Here is a 21,725-nt window from a genome sequence, read left to right on the forward strand (position 1 = left end):
TGTGTTCCATAAAAAGTAGCCTTTGTAAGGGATCATTCTTCGATTGTAAGATCCTTCAAACCTGTCTGGTGCTTGTGTGTCATTACAGTAACATTACTGTAACATTACAGTGAGTAAAAAATTTATGTTTACGACTCTCTACATCCACTTTTTAAGATGACTAGAGACCTCTTGACATGAAATAACACCCCTATAGTCCCGATAGTCCCTATGGTGTGTGTTTCTGTAAATGTGTTCCGTAAAAAGTAGCCTTTGTAAGGGATTATTCTTCGATTGTAAGATCCTTCAAACCTGTCTGGTGCTTGTGTGTCATTACAGTAACATTACTGTAACATTACAGTAACATTACAGAACACTAGTGACCATACTGCATCATCTCGTCTTTGAATGTGCCTATTAAAATGCTTAATTTAGGACAAAAATACATTACATTTTCTTAAATATGAAATATGATTTGACTAATAAAAACCACTAAACAGCAACGCAAATAGAAAACACAACCACACGTCCAATTCTCTCTTAGCTTAGGTTGCCAACCCGTGATGTCAATATTGCGTGGAGACAATTCAACGTTTCACAAGCTGCTTTCCGTCAACAATGAAAATAAAATAACTAGTAGAAAGTTACACATTCACTCTGTATAGTATTTGTTTTCATCATACTAACTGGTGCGGATTACATTCCCGGGCCAGCTTTAAGTCAGAAAGGCAAAAAAAGTAAGCCAAAACTATTTATGATAGGGAAAAGTCAAAAGGGAAAAATTAAAAAATGATTTCATGAAACCTACAGACTAAATACAATAAATAATAGTCACACCGTATCTGATAAAGAAAAAAAAATCAATCACAGTTCATCGCACACCTCTGGTAGATTTACATCATATTCACAATTCATATGAACATCGGTCCAAAATAGGAAAATAAAATTAAATAAATAAATAAAAAATGTATGACCCAAATACATAAAAGAGCATCCACTAAAAGATGCTCCACCCACTTGTATCCACTCCAGCTTTACAATGCAAAATCTAACCTCAATGAATCAATTAAAAAGGGAAATGTAAACAGAATTGTGTATTTCTGTATGAACAACCAATGTATCAAACATCTGAATAGAAGAATATACTATTAAATACAGTATGGATTATGTTTGTCAAATTACAATAGCTTCTCAAAGTTAAATATTGTGATGATATTTCTAATACTGGCCTATAAGAGCCACAATAGCTTTGCCAAAGGTCTCCGTTTCATATCATGAGAGACAATTAGTTGCTTATCATAATATTAATCTGAAAAGTACACACTAAAGATACAGTACTACTCTTATGTAACAACATGTGCAAATAGTAATGGTCTAGTCCAGGGGTTCCCAAACTTTGCCAAATCAGGGCCCACTTGAAAAGCTAAAAAATGTCAGCCGCCCACCTTTGTCCTATAAACAATACATAGATGAAATGCTGCGTTCTCAGAGCACTTAACTTATAATAATAATAATTATTATTATTATAAAATAATAATAATAAAATAATAATAAAGTAATCATATTATTATTATTATTAATAATAATAATTATTATTTTATTATTATTATATTACTATTAATAATAATAATGTGTTATTGACCTGTCACAATATTTTAGGAACCTTATGCAGTTTATGATTGGAACGTAGCTCTCTGGTCATCATGCCAGTCTTTTGTCAGTTTTTTTTATCAGTTATGAAAAATATGAGAATTAATTCTGTCGTGTGTACACCACAGATTAAAAGTTAATAATAATTGGCAATAATATTAATAATAATAATAGTAATAATAGTAATAATAATCTTGTTTCTGTATCATCTCATCTTGTTACTGTATAAGTTATTGTTTTTGATGTACATTTATTTACACTTATTTTGAACAGCACATGCCACATATTTATGTTGTTATTCCTTGTTTTATTTTTATCCTTAATAATAATAATAATAATAATAATAATAATAATAATAATTATTATTTTTTTATTATTTAATTATTATTATTATTATTATTATTATTATTATTATTATTATTATTATTATTATTATTATTATTATTATTATTATTATTATTATTATTATTATTATTATTATATATAATTATATTAATATATTAATTATAATAATAATTATTATTGTTATTGTGATTGTGATTGTGATTGTGATTGTGATTGTGATTATGAATATGATTATGGTTATTATTACTATATTATTAACACACAAGACAGAATTAATTCTCATACTTTTCATAACTGCATTCAAGACTGGCATGATGACCAGAGAGCTACGTTCCAATCATAAACTGCATAAGGTCAATAACACTCAATAGGTTATTACTTAGGCCTATAAATATATTTAATATTTAATTGTGCAATAAATACTTTACAATAAAAATAATTTTTTAAATAATATTTGCAAAAACGAATCATATTTTTAATGACCTCTCCTGGCCCACCTGCAGTACCACCACGGCTCACACTTTGGGAATCACTGGTCTAGTCAAAATACAAAAAGGTGGTTTGTTTACATTCGGGGTGTTCGGATCAGGATTCTATAGTATTCATGTAAATAGTGTGGCTTGAACAATGCCATGGGCGGATTGACGCGAGTCTGACAAGCTGGTGTTGTACATAAAGTGATGCTATAGCGCCATACTTTCATCTTTGGCCCCTTTCTCCTATTCATTCTAAATTTTGTGCAACTGATTAATTAATTTTGTTGACACAAATTAATAGCACTTGATTCATTTCATAACTTCATTTGCTGTTGCTTTACAAACGGGAGAACATGTGGTACATTTCTTACAAAACAAAGCAAAAAGCTGCTGTACACGTCGGCGAGCATACACTGAAAAGTCAGTTTTTCCCAAACCTTTGAGGCCAAACCGCATAGAAAAATATGCATTTTTAAAATATCCGTACTGGTGTTGACATAACATTGGTGGATGACTTAGCGTATTTTTTGTCTTAAATGCCACAATCAGATATTTGCTTTCTTGTATAATACTTTGTTTTTTATACTCAGTATAGTTACTCGAGATCCCATTCACTGTGCAATATCTGATCAACCTCCATGTGCAATACTAAGGGCTCTAAATGCAATATACTAAGTTCTATGTGAAGTATTTCCATAATGCCTCATATTAACTCTCTAACAAAATCTCAGTGTATAGACTGGTCATATATCTCATCTGGTTTCATATTATCTACATACTGTATTGTATATAACTCTGGGAAAAAAAACTGTTGATTTTGTTAATACTTGGGTTGTTTATATTGTTTATTTTTCTATATTGGGTATTTTGTACTGCTTAACCGACTCTGTACTCTTGCTGCTATACGTGCAATACAAATTTCCCCACTGAGGGACGAATAAAGGCATATCTTAATCTTAATCTTGCAGTTGTGCTTCAGACCTCGTCCTTTTTCTGTCCTTGTTTGAGCCAATTAGGAAGTTTTACATTTCCTCACAAATTCTTGCACCAAATGTACAAAAACTCACGGACCTCCCACTGAACACTGGTAACAGTTTAACCTCATCAAATAAGAACGGCTGAGTGAATGATGACAGTATCTCTTCAACCCATATAAAGCCATGACTTGTAGGTACAGACGGCCCAGTCAGGGTGACACTATGACCAAAAGGGGTATACTGGGTATACTGGCCAGAGAAGAAAAAACTCACCTGGCATTGTAGGGTTTTACCATTTTAACGTTTCGATGCATGAACGTCACATGAGCTCGTCATTAAAGCCAACCCAGATGGTGGAGGAGGGGTGTACATAATGGGGCGGGGCAAAGTAGGCGGAGGGTGCGGGCTCGGACGACTAAGCATTCCTTGGAATTGCCTCGGAGGGGTGATGGGGTTGTCTTGATAAGGTGGGAGGTTTTCACTTTCACTGTCAAAGAGGTTGCTTTTCTGACAGAGAAGGTGATCGGAGATTAGCGCCACATCTTGGCTGCAGTGAATATTGCTCACGCTCTTTTTCCTCAAGGTCGATTCCCGGCTGGACGACGCCACCGACTGGCATTCGGAGCTGCCGTCGCTGCTGGCACCAGTGCCTTCAACGGGGGTGACTCTAATGGTGGTGACGGCTTGAGGGTGCGGGTGGAAAGGAGGAGCAATCACGGCACTCGGGGGGAGAGGTTTGGCTGAGTTTGGGTCCTGGAAGGTGTTGGGTTTATTGGGATGGGACGGATGTAGAGGGTATCCAACATGTGGGTAGCCAGTGTATGCGACTCCTTCTCCAACACTTTTATTTTCCACTTTGGCACTTTCACTCTCCTGCCCATCCAGAGACCCTCCGTCCTTCAGCGAATCACAGCTGTCGGTATTTCTGTGTAAATCGTTGATGTTAAAAGCTGCCTGTCGTACCGACGGACGTTTTTCTGCAGGATTCCATCGCCAAGAGCCACTTCCATCGGTGCTTGGAGGTTTCACCAAGGGCTTCTTTACTCTTGCCTCTGGGTGGGCTTCAACACGGACGATACTGCCGGTTCGTTCCAAACCTTTGCCTTATAACAAAAGAGAAATAAAGAATGGGGAAAATGACATTTAGATATAATGTATGGTCACGAGGGTCACGGGGGTGCTGGAGCCTATCCCAGCTGAAAGATGAGAAAACATTGTCTTTGACAAAAAAAGCCAATTGCCAATAGCAATTATAATGCTGGAGGTGTTACTTAGTGGTTTTACTACACTAATCCCTTCTTTATGGCAGTTAATTCCTTCCAAAATTTGGCAGTTAATTCCTTCCAGACTTGTCTTTCCGTCAAGTAGGGTTTCTTATTTATAAACGGAATATTTTCATAGTAAGATCATAGAAAACTTGATTACTAGCTTCTAAAATAAGACGGAAATGTGAAATAATATAGACTCACACATGTTAGCATTAGCATTATTACCATTACTGACACCTAGTGACCAGTGTAGAGTACTACATATCATCACAACGTCACCATCTTTGAATGCATCTTCTGAATGCCTTCTATCTGTATTTGACTTTATATAGCAATTTTTCATTCATTCATTCATTTTCTACCGCTTATCCTCACGAGGGTCGCGGGGGTGCTGGAGCCTATCCCAGCTAAAAGATGAGATGAGAAAATTAGTTAAATTAAATTAAATTAATTAATTTGGAAAAAAGGTGACACAGTGAAGCCAATGAAGACGAGGCACTCGTCAGTTAGTTACGTGCAATACTGTTAAAAAAAAATAAATGCAAAAACCAAGCCATGCGAGTGAAAATTTTCAACAAAAACCAAATCATACCAAAACCCGGGTTTATGAAAACCAAGGTTTGAAAGTAATTACAAACCACAATAAATTCTAATAATCAGCGGTGAAATCAGGGCAATATTGTCTGCAATATTGTTAGTATTGCAGCTGATACAGATGATTTTATGGAAAGATACAAGCATTTCAAGGTTTTTGTCACAGTTTAGCTTGAAGAAATTGCAAGTGATGTAGTTTGTCATGTTTCTGAAGACAAAACTGAACTGGTAACTGGTGACTGGTAACTGGTAAATGGTAACTGGTAACTGTTTGAGTACAGAATTTCTGAAGGAAGAGTTGGTTCCGAATACTGCGATCAGACTTCATTGACTTATGTATGGTAGTCATGTTCTGACATGTCATCAAACAGCATATGTATATATACCGTATGTACGTAAGTACCGCTGACCTCCCATCTCTACGGAACTACTCCATTGGCTCACGAAGACGGAAGGATGCTTTTACATTTTGATCCCAGCAGTCCATACCTTCCACATCCGTCGCGCCAGTCGTGGAGGCGGGTGGTGATGGGTCGTGGTCCGTGAGAGCTCTGTATCGGAAGGATCCAGTGCAACTGACAACGCTGCCACCATCCTCGGATCGAGGAGAGCCGAGCAAACTCTGGTGTTTTGAGAAAGACATTACCTGGATAGACAGTGGGACGGACGTGAGTTCAAATTAATTCATATCATACAGATTTGTGTGCTTATAAAAAATGTTTCATTGTTCCACAAGTCCCGCTGGATGTGGAAAAAAATTTGAGAGCTTTGTTTTCGGCTCTCTTCACTCTCTCGTGAACAAGACCCGGACTATAAGTCTTTTTTTCATAGGTTGGCTGTTCCTGCGACTTATACTCCAGAGCGACTTATAAATGAAAAAAAGTGTTTATGTTCCATAAACACTGGACACCTTTTCTGTTCATGTTTATTTTTTGTGTAGCTGAATAACCATTGTGTTAGCATATCTTACACCTATTCAGCCTGTTCTCTATTCTTTTATTGTTAGAACTTGCCTTCCAAGAGGACGTAATGTCTGTTTTGGTCAAGTAGTTTGGAAAATAAATTACCCGCAAAAAATGCCACTTATACTCCAGTGTGACTTATGTATGTTTTTTTCTACCTAATTATGCATTTTTGGACTTGTGCGACTTATACTCCGGAGCGACTTATAGTCCAGAAAATACAGTACTTGAACCCTTCCACCTGGAGCAGGATCTCATCCCCGACCCGGAGATGGCAGTCCACCCTCTTCCGAGCAAAAAACATGGATTCAGACTTGGGTTGCCACTTCACACTCAGCTATGAACTGATCCAGTGAGAGCTGAAGATCACGGCCCACAACCTCAACTGGTCGCCAGTCAATCCCAGGGCATGCAGAGACAAACAACCATTCACACAATTTAGAGTCAGCAATTAACCTTGAGATTATACTAACTCCACACAGAGATGACCAAGTGGAGAATCGAACCAAGGTCTTCCTGATCGAGTTTCCCACTCCTAGTTCGTATCAGTTTCTTTATTTATCCATTTGGTAATAGTGATAATTTAGTTGGTTTCATTCATTCATTCATTCATTTTCTATCGCTTTTCCTCACGAGGGTCGCGGGGGTGCTGGAGCCTATCCCAGCTGTCTTCGGGCGAGAGGCGGGGTACAACCTGGACTGGTGGCCAGCCAATCACAGGGCACATATAGACAAACAACCATTCACACTCACATTCATACCTATGGACAATTTGGAGTGGCCAATTAACCTAGCATGTTTTTGGAATGGGGGAGGACACCGGAGTACCCGGATGCACGGGGAGAACATGCAAACTCCACACGAGGGTGGAATTGAACCCTGGTCTCCTAGCTGTGAGGTCTGCGTGCTAACCACTCGACCGCCGTGCCGCCTAGTTGGTTTTAAACTTCTTTCTTTTAAAAGTTACATAGAAGTTGCTAACAGCCTAGCCCGGCCCTTTAACAGTCTGTGTGTCGTAGTTCCAGGTTCGGTGCGAGGCGTCATAAAAACTCGTAAAAAGAACCAATTCCCCATCAGCGGGGCAAGTGTTGCCAGACCCACCTGGCTGTTTTAAATCTTTTCAGTCTTGCTTTAAGACCCCCCTAATGCCAAACCATCCAAGTTCACATGTACCAAGAACACGTCTCTAGACATTACAGTAGACTTGGTGTCCTGACGTCACCATATTTCATTGGTTTGGATTAAATATTGTATGATATCTTTATAAAAATCCAAAATCATTCACCTGCATGAGTCTGGGTTGACCGCCTGCACTGAGCGGTCGGCAGGGGATGGTCGGCTTCTCTGCTCCTCTCATCCAGTTTTGTTTAGCCAAGGCAACCAGATCAATAGTGCTATCTTCTGATTCACTCTCGTGATCCTTGCTGGTAGAATTTTCCTCCTCGGGAATGTGTACTAGCTGGGAAGATCCAGGGCGGGACTGAATAGGCATTCTGGGCCCACCAGCCAGACCGGTGCCTCCGTTCTGGGCCATGGGATTATTATTGACTATTGGAACACAGACGGCGGATATTTTGTTATTATAGCAAGGGATGTGGACTTCCTGGCCAGGGACCGAAGGCATGTAGTTTCCGCTGTGGAGCTCCGTAGCCACACCCACGGCAGACACTTCTACGGGGTAATGCAACTCCACATTTCTTTGAGGAGACAAGGAAGCTGTTCTTATGCCATCCATCACCTGCAGGGACAGCTTCCTGTTGTCGTTTTTATTCTTCCATTGGCTGAGGAGTTGCTTGGATCGCACTGAATCCATGGAAGTATGGATGGAGGCATGACGCCGAGGAACCCGACCACCCTCCAATGATGAGCCACCATGGGACCTAAACGAAAAAGCAAAACAGTATAGAGATATCCATCCGTTTTCTATGCTGCTTATCCACACTAGGGCGCCCCATGTTGTTTGCGCGCTAACCACTCGACCACCGTGTAGCCTGTACAGTATTGTTTTCTATTCAAAGCATATACTTGTACTTATATACAAATATAGACATAAGTAAAGCATGGCATCATTCTATTCTACTACTACTACTACTACTACTACTACTACTACTACTACTCTATTCTATTAGTGGATGAATGCATGTGTTACCTTGGCAGTGTGCTGCTGTTGAATGTTTTATCACAATTCCTCAAAGGGCTGGGAGGATGGATCACCTTCACTTCAGCATTGGCGATCTTCAGACTGGTCTGAGAGGGCTCCCGGTAGGAGGAGCTTCGTGTGAGGATCCGTTCCGCCTGATTGGGTGAGAAGGTGCGGGTAGTGGTCCTGGTGTTGATTGGTTCTGGTTGACTGGGTGTCAACATGTGGTGGCTCACTAGATTCAAGAATAAAAGAGGTCATACGGATGGAGCAAACCTCAACAAAAAATACATAAACATAAAAAAAGGGGCCGTGTTATTGCTTAGGTACAGCACTTGGGTTCAGAACTGGGTTCGATTCTCCCTTCCATATCCTGTTTCCATGTGTTAGCAAGCTAAAATGATTAACAGCATATTGTATGCTAACCGAGGCAACATTTTTGTGTGTAGCAATTTACACAAACCAAGACATATATTTGCAAAAACGTTCGTTAACCGGACTTATTGGACATGCTGAACAATATCAGTTTAAGATATATGTGTAAGAAAACCAATACCAATGAATGAATATGAATATGGAAGAGGTGGAGTACACACTGTTTACCTTGCCGGTTGTTGCTCACTTCTGATTGGCTGACACTCGGGACAGAAGGCGGTGGAGACTTTCTCAGGGTGGAGGGTGGGCGTCGCCGTCTCGGTTTAGTTTCACAAGGCTGGAAACGTCCCACTGCATAAATGCCCTGAATACAAACATACAGTCGTCCCTTAATTGCTTAATTAGTTGCAGATCTGACCGTGATCACTGAATTTCTATTTACGACCTTCTGAATGTTTTTGAACATTATTAGAACCTGTCATGTACCCCTTCAAACACTTGACTTGAAGCCATGTCCCACCTACACTTACCCCCTACTTAAAAAACATGAACTTTTTTATGTGATTCACTTGAAATATTGAACATAATTGATTGGTTCATTCATTTTATAGTAATTCTGGGTCAAAATGGGTATTTTACATGGTGACATTAGGATAGAATTTGACATGAGCATCCGTCTGGACAGATCATTCATTCATTCATTCATTTTCTACCGCTTATCCTCACGAGGGTCGCGGGGGATGCTAGAGCCTATCCGAGCTGTCTTCGGGCGAGAGGCGGAGTACACCCTGGACTGCTGGCCAGCCAATCACAGGGCACATATAGACAAACAACCATTCACACTCACATTCATACCTTTGGACAATTAACCTAGCATGTTTTTGGAATGTGGGAGGAAACCGGAGTACCCGGAGAAAACCCACACATGGAGAGAGAACATGCAAACTCCACACAGCGATGGCCGAGGGTGGAATTGAACCCTGGTCTCCTAGCTGTGAGGTCTGCGCGCTAACCACTCGACCGCCGTGCCGGTCGGGTGTCTTATTTAGTAAAAAAAAAACAACAAAACTGTAAAATTAAATTACATAGTTTGGTGTGGTATGATGTTTAAAGTGCTCCTGAAAAAAAATATAATATATAAATTAATAAAATAAATATAAATAAAAAAAATTTAATTGGACAAATAATTCAAGTAAAATTATAAGAATAAAATAGTGTGTGTGTGTGCGTGCGTGTTTTTAACACACAATTTTAACACACACAAATAACAATTTTGTTAACTCAATGTGACCCACGAGTCAAAATATTTGACCACCACTGATCAAGAGGAACACTTTGTAAATACTTTTATCATGTACTGTAAGTACAGTACATCCTATAAGATCTAGGATAAGAACTGCCCCTTGTGAGAAATGTCCAATAAGCAAAACACTGAGAATCAACCACGGATGACAAAATGACTTTCAATCCATTTCTTAGTCACTCAGCGAAAACAAGCAAATAGCGAGTCGTTGTATGCGTTACCAGATAGATAGCAACAGCCGTGCCCAGCATCCATCCACAGTAGACATCAACAGGGTGGTTTCGGAACTGGATGATCCTGGTTAATCCAGCCAGGATGGCCAACATGATGAAAGAAAACACCAAAAGAGGCTTCAGCAGCTTGGTGGAGTCTGTCAGGACTGTGTTGAAATACATCTGAAAGACATTTCAAAAGGTTTTACACAATACAATAATAGTGCATTGTCATTTCTGGTGTATAAGCCAATATTTTTAAATTAAACTTGGAACCCTGTGGCTTACACAGTGGTGCGCCTAATTTATGACCGTGTTCTAATCTCATGACATCTCCGATACTTCAGAACTACTAATCGTTTAAACCCATCAGAAATTGCAGAGGTCCTTACTCAATACAACAGTATAACCCATTGCGTCATCATAAATGGAAGGCTAAAATCATCACACAGCAACTTAACACTGAAAAAAGTAGCTACAAAATATACAAGACAAATATCAATATGGCTTTAAAATAAAAAAAATTGCAAATATTTTATTATTCCCAGAAGAGAAGTTCATTGGCCAATGGCTGGTGGGCCAACATAGGCAGATCCCTCTAGTTGGGAGCACATTAGAAGCTCCCTTATGGTTCATGAGTTGACTCCTACCAAGTCCTTGTAGACTTTTACGCCCCACAATGTCTTTTTATGACATGGACGTGGAGCTTATATTACTAATACAATCAGTGACATGATAAACTGGGCTAATTCAATTATATGTTTACAATCCAAAGGCGGAACTTGGAGATAATTCCAGACAGTAGACATGCTGAGCTAGCGGGTTTGTTGTCATCGCTACATCCCCATTGGCGGCATAAACATTATAAACTGATATCTAATTTTTGTGCTGATATTGGTCGATATTATCAAAAATCACTTATGAAAAACCCCAAAATATTTTATGATTTATGCCACTTAATATGTGCATGCATTCTGATGTGGGTGTAAACTTACTGAGACATACACAGCACCAAAGGCAGCCAGTGTTGCATGCTGGGAGGGGAAGGATTTCCTGTAAAATAAAGAAGAATATGTGGATTTTAGGATACGCTTTCAAAGGGGATAGCGTATCCAAAAACGTATCCGGGCCTGTTCTACGTAGAGGAGTAGATCCTTCAACATTCTATGACCAACAATAGAAAAGGCTCTACTGCCTCTGAGCCAGAGTTCACCAGAAGTAATGTAAGCGGACCTTTCATACGCATCTATGCATTATTCTTTTTCTTTTGAATTTATTATTTCTCTTTAAGGAAGCAAAAATATGTTTTTTTCTGGTTACTCGATTAATCGACCAATTTCGGTAGAATACTGGAGTATTCAAATATTGGATAGCTGCAGCCCTAGTTCAAGCGTTTGTCGGTTTCGTCTCCATAGTCATCCACAACTCACCCACACACACACACACACACACACAATCCCTCACCAGTTGGTGCTTTGAATTTACAAGAAAAATCGTAAAAAATGTGTTAATAAAATGGAAATTTTAGCAGATTTTACTGATTTTTTTTTGCCTCAATTAAGCATTTTCAAGAATAAAAATGGCAAAATTGGGCTGCACGGCGATCGAGTGGTTACCGTGCAGACCGCACCTGAGTTCGATTCCACCCTCGGCCATCTCTGTGGGGAGTTTGCATGTTCTCCCCGTGCATGCGTGGGTTTTCTCCGGGTACTCCGGTTTCCTCCCACATTCCAAAAACATGCTAGGTTAATTGGCCACTCCAAATTGTCCATAGGTATGAATGTGAGTGTGAATGGTTGTTTGTCTATATGTGCTCTGTGATTGGCTGGCCACCAGTCCAGGGTGTACCCCGCCTCTTGCCCGAAGACAGCTGGGATAGGCTCCAGCACTCCCGCGACCCTCGTGAGGATAAGCGGTAGAAAATGAATTAATTTATTATTTCTCTTTAAACAAGCGAAAACATGTTTTTTTTTTTTTTTTGGTTACTCGATTAATCGACCAAATTCAGTAGAATACTCAAGTACTAAAATATTATTTTATAAATTTATAATTTTGTTAAAAATTTGTTAAAAATTTGTTAAAAATTTGTTAAAAATTTGTTAAAAATTTGTTAATAAAATTAAAATTTTAGCAGATTTTACAGATTTATTTGCCTAAATGAAGCAATTTCAAATATAAAAATTAAGTAAAATGGAAATATAAGGCATTTAGATGATACTCTTGCGGTCGTTACGATGGCAAACTTTGAACCCTTAATGCCACTTCCCGTGACGCACCCCACTTGGCTCCTTTACAACACCGGAACACATCTACGGCAACATTGGCCAGTGCCTGTAAATCTGACATTGTACACCAAAGTGGGCCCACAAAACTCCACTATTAACGAGATATGTTATTACATTTTACACTGAGATGTGTCCAGATAGTTAAACATCACACAAAAAGCACATATGATACGCCACACACACACACACACACCAAACATAATATTCACCAGGAAAAGGAAACGTTTACCTGCCGGCAATGATGAGGCTGATGTCTTGTCCAGAACAAATATCCTCCAAAATAAAGGCTTCGTCACAACTTGACATGTTCATGTGTGTCAAATTGGGTTTGCAAACATCCAGCCAGTAAGGTGTGTGCTGCCCGGTGGAGAGCTGAAAAATGTCGGTTATCAGCGCTGTCACACACAAGCCGAAGATATGGACACCTGGGGGGAAAGCATTGCAAGAATTATTTTTACTTAACTCTGAAACGCCTTGAAAATGGTTTGGATAATTACTGACCTAAATGGCCTAAAGACTGCTTTGTGTCGATACCGACACTAATACCAATAAATGGTCACACTAAAAAGACGGTTTGATGATAATAGATTGTCCTTGAACCTAAATAAAACTAAAATCATGCTGTTTGGCAACAGCAGAACGGACATGTACCAACAAATACATTGAAAGGGTGAAGGAAAATACATTTCTGGAGATCACAATAGATGAAAATATGAGCTGGAAGCCTCATTTTACAAATATACAACATAAGGTGGCCAGAAATATTTCAATATTGAACAAATCAAAATTTGTTCTCAATCAGAAATCACTCCACACTCTTTATTGCTCTCTGGTTCTACCATATCTTACTTATTGTGTGGAAATATGGGCTAATAACTATAAAAGCAATCTTCACTCGCTAAATGTACTGCAAAAAAGGTCAGTAAGGATAATTCATAATGCCGCCTACAGAGAACATACTAACTCCTTATTTCTAAAATGACAAATACTTCAACTTGCTGATATAGTTCATCTTCAAACAGCTAAAATAATGCATAAGGATAAAAATAACCAATTAGCTAAAAATGTCATCCAATACTTCTCTACAAGAGAGGAGAAATATGATCTCAGGGAAGAAGTACATTTGAAACACTTCTATGCTAGGACTACGTTAAAAAGCCATAGCATTTCAGTATGTGGAATCAAACTATGGAATGGATTGAGTAAGGACCTCAAACAATGCACAACGATGAGCCAATTCAAGAAACAATACAAGCAGTTGATGTTTGCTAAATACAAGGATGAAGAGTCTTGAACCAGTCATGATGTGCTATATATATCACTATATTGACACTTACTATGGTACCCATTATGTCATTGGATGCTCATATCATCTTGTACTTCTGTACGTGATAAAAAATTAAAATTAAAATTAAAATTAAAATTAAAATTAAAATTAAAATTAAAATTAAAATTAAAATTAAAATTAAAATTAAAATTAAAATTAAAATTAAAATTAAAATTAAAATTAAAATTAAAATTAAAATTAAAATTAAATAAAAAAAACCTTAAACTATATTAGGAAAGCAGGAAGTGAACAAATGTAACAGTTACTGATTGTAAAAGTACCAGATGGAGGGGTAGGATTTAATAAGCTTTGCTTCTTCCTACTCCTTTTGGACATGTGGAACTGTGAACTGATTATGGGATGCACTCAATTGTAATCTGACGCATGTTCAAATGAAATAAAACCATTACCATTACCAATATCAACCTACTTTTTTCACATTTACAGTATATACTGGGGAAGGAGCACTGCAGACAATTTTTTAGGTTTTATTTCACAAAAAATGGCATTGTCATTAGTGTTTGACTGGTTTAACGTATACAAAGGAGTATCCACTGTGTCAGTCTTCGGTGGCATCCAGGCTGTTTTCTTACCTATAAAGCGTACAGCTCTGCGAATGTAAGAGTTGAAGTGACAGCCTGCAGCATTGATGTTGGTCTCAATCTGTATCGTTGATGACCTCCTCGACACGTAGCAGAATACAATGGCCTCTCCGATGAGAATCTGCACAAAAGAACAAGTAAATCATTGAATTAATGAATTGCAGTAAACCTTGTTTTTTTATGGTGGTTCATTGGTTCCTGATTTAAAAAAAAAAACTGATTTTCCGCAAAAAAATCCTTATTTATAAATTGAATATTTTTGTACTTAGAGTATTGGAAACTTGTTTACAACCTTCTAAATATGATTTTTAACAGTCCTCCACACATGAAATACACCCATACATTCACATACTGTATGTATGCTCCTATTTCCCAATATAGTAAACACAATAAGAGAAAATAAAATATCTAAGAGGGCTGCACAGAGGTCGAGTGGTTAGCATGAAGACCTCACAGCTAGGAGACCCCAATTCAATTCCACCCTCGTGGAGTGTGGAGTTTGCATGTTCTCCCCGTGCATGCGTGGGTTTTCTCCGGGTACTCCGGTTTCCTCCCACATTCCAAAAACATGCTAGGTTAATTGGCCACTCCAAATTGTCCATAGGTATGAATGTGAGTGTGAATGGTTGTTTGTCTATATGTGCCCTGTGATTGGCTGGCCACCAGTCCAGGGTGTACCCCGCCTCTTGGCCGAAGACAGCTGGGATAGGCTCCAGCACCCACTGGGATAGGCTCCAGCACCCACGACTCTAATGAGGATAAGCGGTAGAAAATTAATGTATGAATGAAAATATCTAAGAAATAAATAAGGCTCATGCTAACCTTTGTATCTGTTACTGTGTTCCGGTGCTAGTAGAACTGAGTGGGAGGCGGGTATTGGGTATAAAGTGACACTGGGGGTTCAGAGTTTTAATTTGCCGTGGGTTACATCCGCAACATTAGTCTGACAGATAGCACATTTTCAAAGTTTATATCATAAATATCATCAATGATATTCAATATGGCAATAAAGATAATTAGTACATATGTAGTGTAATTCCTCAATGGGTGCGTACCGGTAATATGTAATGTTGATTAATGTTGACCCTGTTGACATACAGTTCATGTATTACATCCAGTTACCATTTGCTATCAAACATTATCAATATACAAGAATTTAAAATGATTATGCAAAACATAATCCCGCCGAAGTCAAGACAAAATATGAAAAATCTTTCAGCAATGACCACATTTTTCATTTCATCATGAAATAATACTTTAATAGCTTAAAGGGGACCTATTATGCAAAGTTCTCTGTCCTTTGTAATGAGATGTGGACTCCAATAGAGCAGCTACACACAATAACCCGCACACTTTCCACAAGCTTTCAAGATCTTCCAGAATTTGCACATTTCTGTTTTAATTTATTCCACCCATAAAATATAAATAAATGAAGTAGAGAATAGCATCTATGGAACACTGACAAGCATTAACATTTCACATTGATCCAAAACTGTACAAACAATAACCCGCACACAAAGCTTTCTAGATCTTCCAGAATCTGCACCTATTCCAGCTGAATTTCCTTGGATTTCTGTTTTAATTTATTCCAGGGCATGAAAGAAATCATATTAACGTATCTTATGCAGATCAAGAAACATTCATTCATTCATTCATTTTCTACCGCTTATCTTCACGAGGGTTGCAGGGGTGCTGGAGCCTATCCCAGCTGTCTTCAGACGAGAGGCGGGGTACACCCTGGACTGGTGGCCGGCCAATCACAGGGCACATATAGACAAACAACCATTCACACTCACATTCATACCTATGGACAATTTGGAGTAGCCAATTAACCTAGCATGTTTTTGGAATGTCGGAGGAAACCGGAGTACCCGGAAAAAACCAGGGAGAATGTACAAACTCCCCACAGAGTTTGGCCGAGGGTGGGATTGAACTCAGGTTTCCTAGCTGTGAGGTCTGCGCGCTAACCACTCACCCACCGTGCAGCCCATCAAGAAACATATTGATTTTTATTCAGTTGTGAACTATTTTGTGTTAGCTCTCTAATGTCAACACCATTGCCAAACAAGTAGATGAATCCAACTAAAAAGGTTAGCATACAAAATTCCATGCTGGTCAGTGTAGAGACTGAAGAAGTACATTCTACTCACGGTGGCAACGGGAATGGCAAACACCAAGCTGAAGAGCAGAGGCAGAGGACAAACTTCCTGTTGGGGTATGATGTAGGGTAGAGACAGACTCTTGTCGTTGCAGCTGTACCCAGAATGCACTGGTTGGAAAATATCTGTCAACTCCAGGAAGTACAGACTGATGACAGACAGGGCTAGAATCGGGAGCTGCAATAAAACATAAAGAAATTAAAAGTAAAGGAGGCGTGGGTGCGCTGCGCTGCGCCAGAATGCGCTGCTCACAAAATTTGCAAAGAGTTAGGTGCGCCGTGCCTGGTCTAGGAAATTAGATCCCATTGTCTTTAGCGAATTTCCCGATTAGAATTAAAAATTAAATTGCTACTATTTATTGCAAATCTACATTTCTCTCGCAATTTCATCATCATTTTATTTGTCAAGTCCACCCACCCACGGCCCGCCTCCAGGCATGCCCACTCCGATGCCCAAAGTGCTTCCTAACTACGAACAAACCCAACTTTCTAATATAGGAGTTGATAATAAATGAAAAAAGTCTTTGGGGAGCTAATTGAAAAGTGTTTAGGACAGCGGTCTCAAACACGCAGCCCGTGGGCCAAATGTGGCCCGCAGGACACTAGTTTGAGGCCCCCCCCCTTGATATAAAAGTTTAATGTTAGTGCGGCCCGCGCAAGTTTGATATGGATGCTGTATGGTATCATGTACCCAGAAAAAATTATTACGTTTGATTAATGTTCATGTTAAAGGTTAAATAACTGTTAATAGTTATCCTCCCTATCCGTGTGGAAGTTGTAAGTTTTTGGCTATTTAAGTTTAAAGGAAATAACTTGAAGGCTACCGTTTAGGTCGCTAGCTCTCTAGTTTGCGAGTTAGCATGTGTCTCAAGACCCTGCAGTTGCGCAATATGTTGTAAATAAAAAGACTATAAATGTGACTATAGTCGTTTTTTCTACCTAATTATGCATTTTTGGCATTGTGCGACTTACAGTCCAGAAAATACGGTATATCTATTATATATCTTTATATATCTACTCAATAATGACATCGGCAGTGACTTGGCTCTGAACTCCTTGCCTTCCATGTCCTATGATGCTTTTTCCACTTTTCTGACCTATAAATGTAGTTGGAATGTTGTATTCTGGTGTTAAACCATGCTAATGCTAATGCTAATGAGGTTTGCGCATTTGGGAGGGAGCCCTGAAAGAAGTTCGGCATGGCTCTGAACGCTTGCTTTCAGAGGGCGTTCTAGCACTGGCGGTTTGTGATGTCACAGAGCGCCGGGTTCCTTATATGGACATGCGCTGAAGGCCAGATGCGCTCTTTGCCATCCCTCAAGCTCTGCTTCCCCCTGCGCTCCCTCAAGCTTCTCTGTTTAAGGTGTTGGTAGCAATGTCTACCAGGAAGTGTTTCTTCGGGTGCTCCTGATTTCCTACCAGCAAAAGAAACATTTGAATCTGTCAACGGCATTTCACACAGGACTGTTTTGTGAACAGGGGCCAGTATGCAGCTATGTGGAGCTGATCAATACAAAGGCTGGAAAATAGTAGGTCCAATTGAAGACACATGACAATAGAACCTGCAAGAAATGTCTTTTCTTTTCCTTGTTGGAAGGGGGGGGGGGGGAATTAGCAATTTAGAGGACTCGTTTGTTTGTTTGCTTTTTACAAGCTGTGCTCCCGGCGCCCCCTGCTTCGAGGTTGTGTTCCATTTCTCGTATCTGAGCTTCTGCGGGGATTTTTTTTTTTCTTCCTTGGACATTTATAGTCTGGAGTGCATGGATACAAAAATACACTTAATTCACCGGGTTTGGTTGCCTAGCTGCCAGTTAGTGGGTAGGATGATGCAGCAGGCCGAGATATAAACTGCAAGCACATAACATCTCTGACAGACAAAGGGCGAGTACGGTCGTACACACAAAAAAAACAACAAAAATGAGACCGAAAAATACTGTTGACTTAAGAAGGAGGCCAACACATCAAGTATTTCATATGACGACATTTCTCAAAGAAAACTCAATTTGGACACAATGACTTTATCTTTATTTTGTCGTTATTTTAGGATTAGGGCAGGGGTGGGTTTGCCACCCAGGACCGCAAACTGAAAATCAAAAAATGCGGGGGTCCAGCTTGATATTTTTAGGTACTGTTTTTTATTTTCCACTCACAAAATGACCTATTTCAGGAGAAAGAAAAAATGATTTTCTTCATGCATTATTAATGAGATATTAAACATTACTCCAATTTACTTTGTCAATGATAAGACAAAGTTAATATGTTGACGTTTTAGTTGTAGCATCTTTCATGCAAAGAATGTATTGTCTGTATGCTATAGCTAATGTATATTTTTATTTGTTATTTAACAATCCCCACCCTCGGCCATCTCTGTGTGGAGTTTGCATGTTCTCCCCGTGCATGCATGTGTTTTTTTCCGGGTATTCCGGTTTCCTCCCACATTCCAAAAACATGCTAGGTTAATTGGCCACTCCAAATTGTCCATAGGTATGAATGTGAGTGTGAATGGTTGTTTGTCTATATGTGCCCTGTGATTGGCTGGCCACCAGTCCAGGGTGTACGGCTATGTATATGTATCGAGTTATGGGGCATTGGGTCAGATGCTCATCCCAGAATGATAGTACTGTATTTTCTGGACTATAAGTCACTCCGGAGTATAAGTCGCACAAGGCCAAAAATACATAATTATGTAGAAAAAACATACAGAAGTCACACTGGAGTATAACTTGCATTTTTTGTGGTAATTTATTTTCCAAACTACTTGACCAAAACAGACATTACGTCCTCTTGGAAGGCAAGTTCTCACACAGGGGTCTCAAACACGCGGCCCGCGGGCCAAATGTGGCCCGCAGGACACTAGTTTGAGGCCCCCGCCTTGATATGAAAGTTTAATGTTAGTGCGGCCAGCGCAAGTTTGATATGGATGCTGTATGGTATCATGTACCCAGAAAAAATTATTACGTTTGATTAATGTTCATGTTAAAGGTTAAATAACGGTTAATAGTTATCCTCCCTATCCGTGTGGAAGTGGTAAGTTTTTGGCTATTTAAGTTTAAAGGAAATAACTTGAAGGCTACCGTTTAGGTCGCTAGCTCTCTAGTTTGCGAGTTAGCATGTGTCTCAAGACCCTGCAGTTGCGCAATATGTTGTAAATAAAAAGAGTATAAATGTGACTATAGTCGTGTTTTGTCATGTCTACAGGCTCTAATAATGCTTTGTTCATTTTAATCTGAAAAAAATAATTTGTCTGCCCACCAACTATATGTGGTTTCTTAAGTTTTTATTATTTGCCGTTTTATTGTTATGATTATATTTATTTATTACTGATTGATTGATTTTCTTTATTCTTGATTTGTTTATTTATTTTTCATCTTATTTTGTGTAGTAAAATAAAAAGGAAGCTATTTGAGAACAGTGGAATGTTTTATCAGAGCTTTTATTGTAGAAAATTGGAACCAAAGCGAAGTTTTTTACATTTTTTTGTTTTTAATAAATACGTTTTTTTTTTTTGAAAACCTGATGCGGCCCAGTCTCACCCAGACCCTATCTCCAGTGGCCCCCAAGTAAATTGAGTTTGAGACCTCTGCTCTAACAAAAAGAGAATAGAGAACAGGCTGAATAGGTGTAAGATATGCTAACACAATGGTTATTCAGCTACACAAAAAATAAACATGAACAGAAAAGGTGTCCAGTGTTTATGGAACATAAACACTTTTTTCATTTATAAGTCGCTCTGGAGTATAAGTCGCAGGAACAGCCAACCTATGAAAAAAAGTGTGACTTATAGTCTGGAAAATACGGTATTTGAAACCATGGACTCCTCTCCTGACATAAAGGCCTACGAAGTCATTCTGCTGGGTTCCAAGGGACCAGATTCATCCTGTCTGGCAGAAGCAGGTGAGCTTCACAGACTAAGTTACCATGGTAACTGACTCCCGAGTTTGACTTGGCACACTTCTGGAATGAAAAACCCAAAGTTTCCCTCATTGCAGGTTTTACTAAACCCTCTTTTTGGAAGACCCCCTCTTCCCCCTGAACTCCAGGCTGTGGCATATTATCTATTATTAGTAGTATTATTATTATTACTATTTTGTGTGTGTGTTTTTCTTCTCATAATACTTCATAATGTCTCATTTATGTCTAGAATATTCCCTGGGGGGTGGGGGGGGGGGGGGCAATAAAAATACCGTTGTGGGTACTTGGGACACTGAAGGAGATCTCTTTGGAATAATTGTAGATTTTCACATAGAAAAACATTATCAGATAGATAGATAAATAGATAGAGACATAGATATACTAGATAGATAGATAGATAGATAGATAGATAGATAGATAGATAGATAGATAGATAGATAGATAGATAGATAGATAGATAGATAGATAGATAGATAGATAGATAGATAGATAGATAGATAGATAGATAGATAGATAGATAGATAGATAGAGATAGATAGATAGATAGATAGATAGATAGATAGATAGATAGATAGATAGATAGATAGATAGATAGATAGATAGATAGATAGATAGATAGATAGATAGATAGATAGATAGATAGATAGATAGATAGATATAGATAGCTATAGATAGATAGCTAAATAGCTATAGATAGATAGCTAGCTATAGATATATATAATTAGATATATAGATATAGATATAGATATATAGATATATAGATAGATATAGATATATAGATATAGATATATAGATAGACTAACCTCTACAAAATAAAAACATGGCAGAAGGGTAACGCTGTCCTCCTTGCCGAATTTCAGACGTTCCTTGGAAGACATCCCGACCCGCCGATGAGCTCTCCCGTTGCTGGGAGACGAGCTGGACTTGATTCCCGTCCCAATATTTCTGGTCGTGCTCGCTTTTCCGATAAGAGCCGACGCAAAAAGGTTCTTCTCTCCGGTTCGTCGTCGGCCCAAGCTGCTAAATGTCTACGGAGTCCGACGGAGGTTGAGTACTCGCGGTGTGGCATCCGAACAGACCCATACTGGGAACATAGGAAGGCGTTACAGCTCTGCTACTCCCACGGAGCACCACTGTTGCCATAGATATGCTGGTGAAAG

General features: G+C 38.9%; 1 protein-coding gene across 1 annotated transcript; it reads right to left on the reverse strand.

Moving 5' to 3' along the window:
* Positions 1-2,175: 2,175 nt before the first annotated feature.
* LOC131109961 (phospholipid phosphatase-related protein type 4-like) lies at positions 2,176-21,713 on the reverse strand. Its single transcript, XM_058062550.2, has 11 exons — positions 21,369-21,713; positions 16,646-16,831; positions 14,487-14,616; positions 12,796-12,991; positions 11,277-11,334; positions 10,291-10,464; positions 8,995-9,130; positions 8,401-8,626; positions 7,537-8,131; positions 5,779-5,935; positions 2,176-4,530 (listed from the first exon to the last, which is right to left on the reverse strand). Exons 1-11 carry the CDS (start codon positions 21,441-21,443, stop codon positions 3,725-3,727), a joined length of 2,739 nt encoding a protein of 912 aa, XP_057918533.2. The 5' UTR covers positions 21,444-21,713; the 3' UTR covers positions 2,176-3,724.
* Between the last annotated feature and the right edge of the window lie 12 nt (positions 21,714-21,725).

This window comes from Doryrhamphus excisus, linkage group LG2 (genome assembly GCF_037039965.1).
Source record: "Doryrhamphus excisus strain RoL-2023G ecotype Guam linkage group LG2, RoL_Dexc_Guam_v1.1, whole genome shotgun sequence".
Classification (NCBI taxonomy): domain Eukaryota; kingdom Metazoa; phylum Chordata; class Actinopteri; order Syngnathiformes; family Syngnathidae; genus Doryrhamphus; species Doryrhamphus excisus.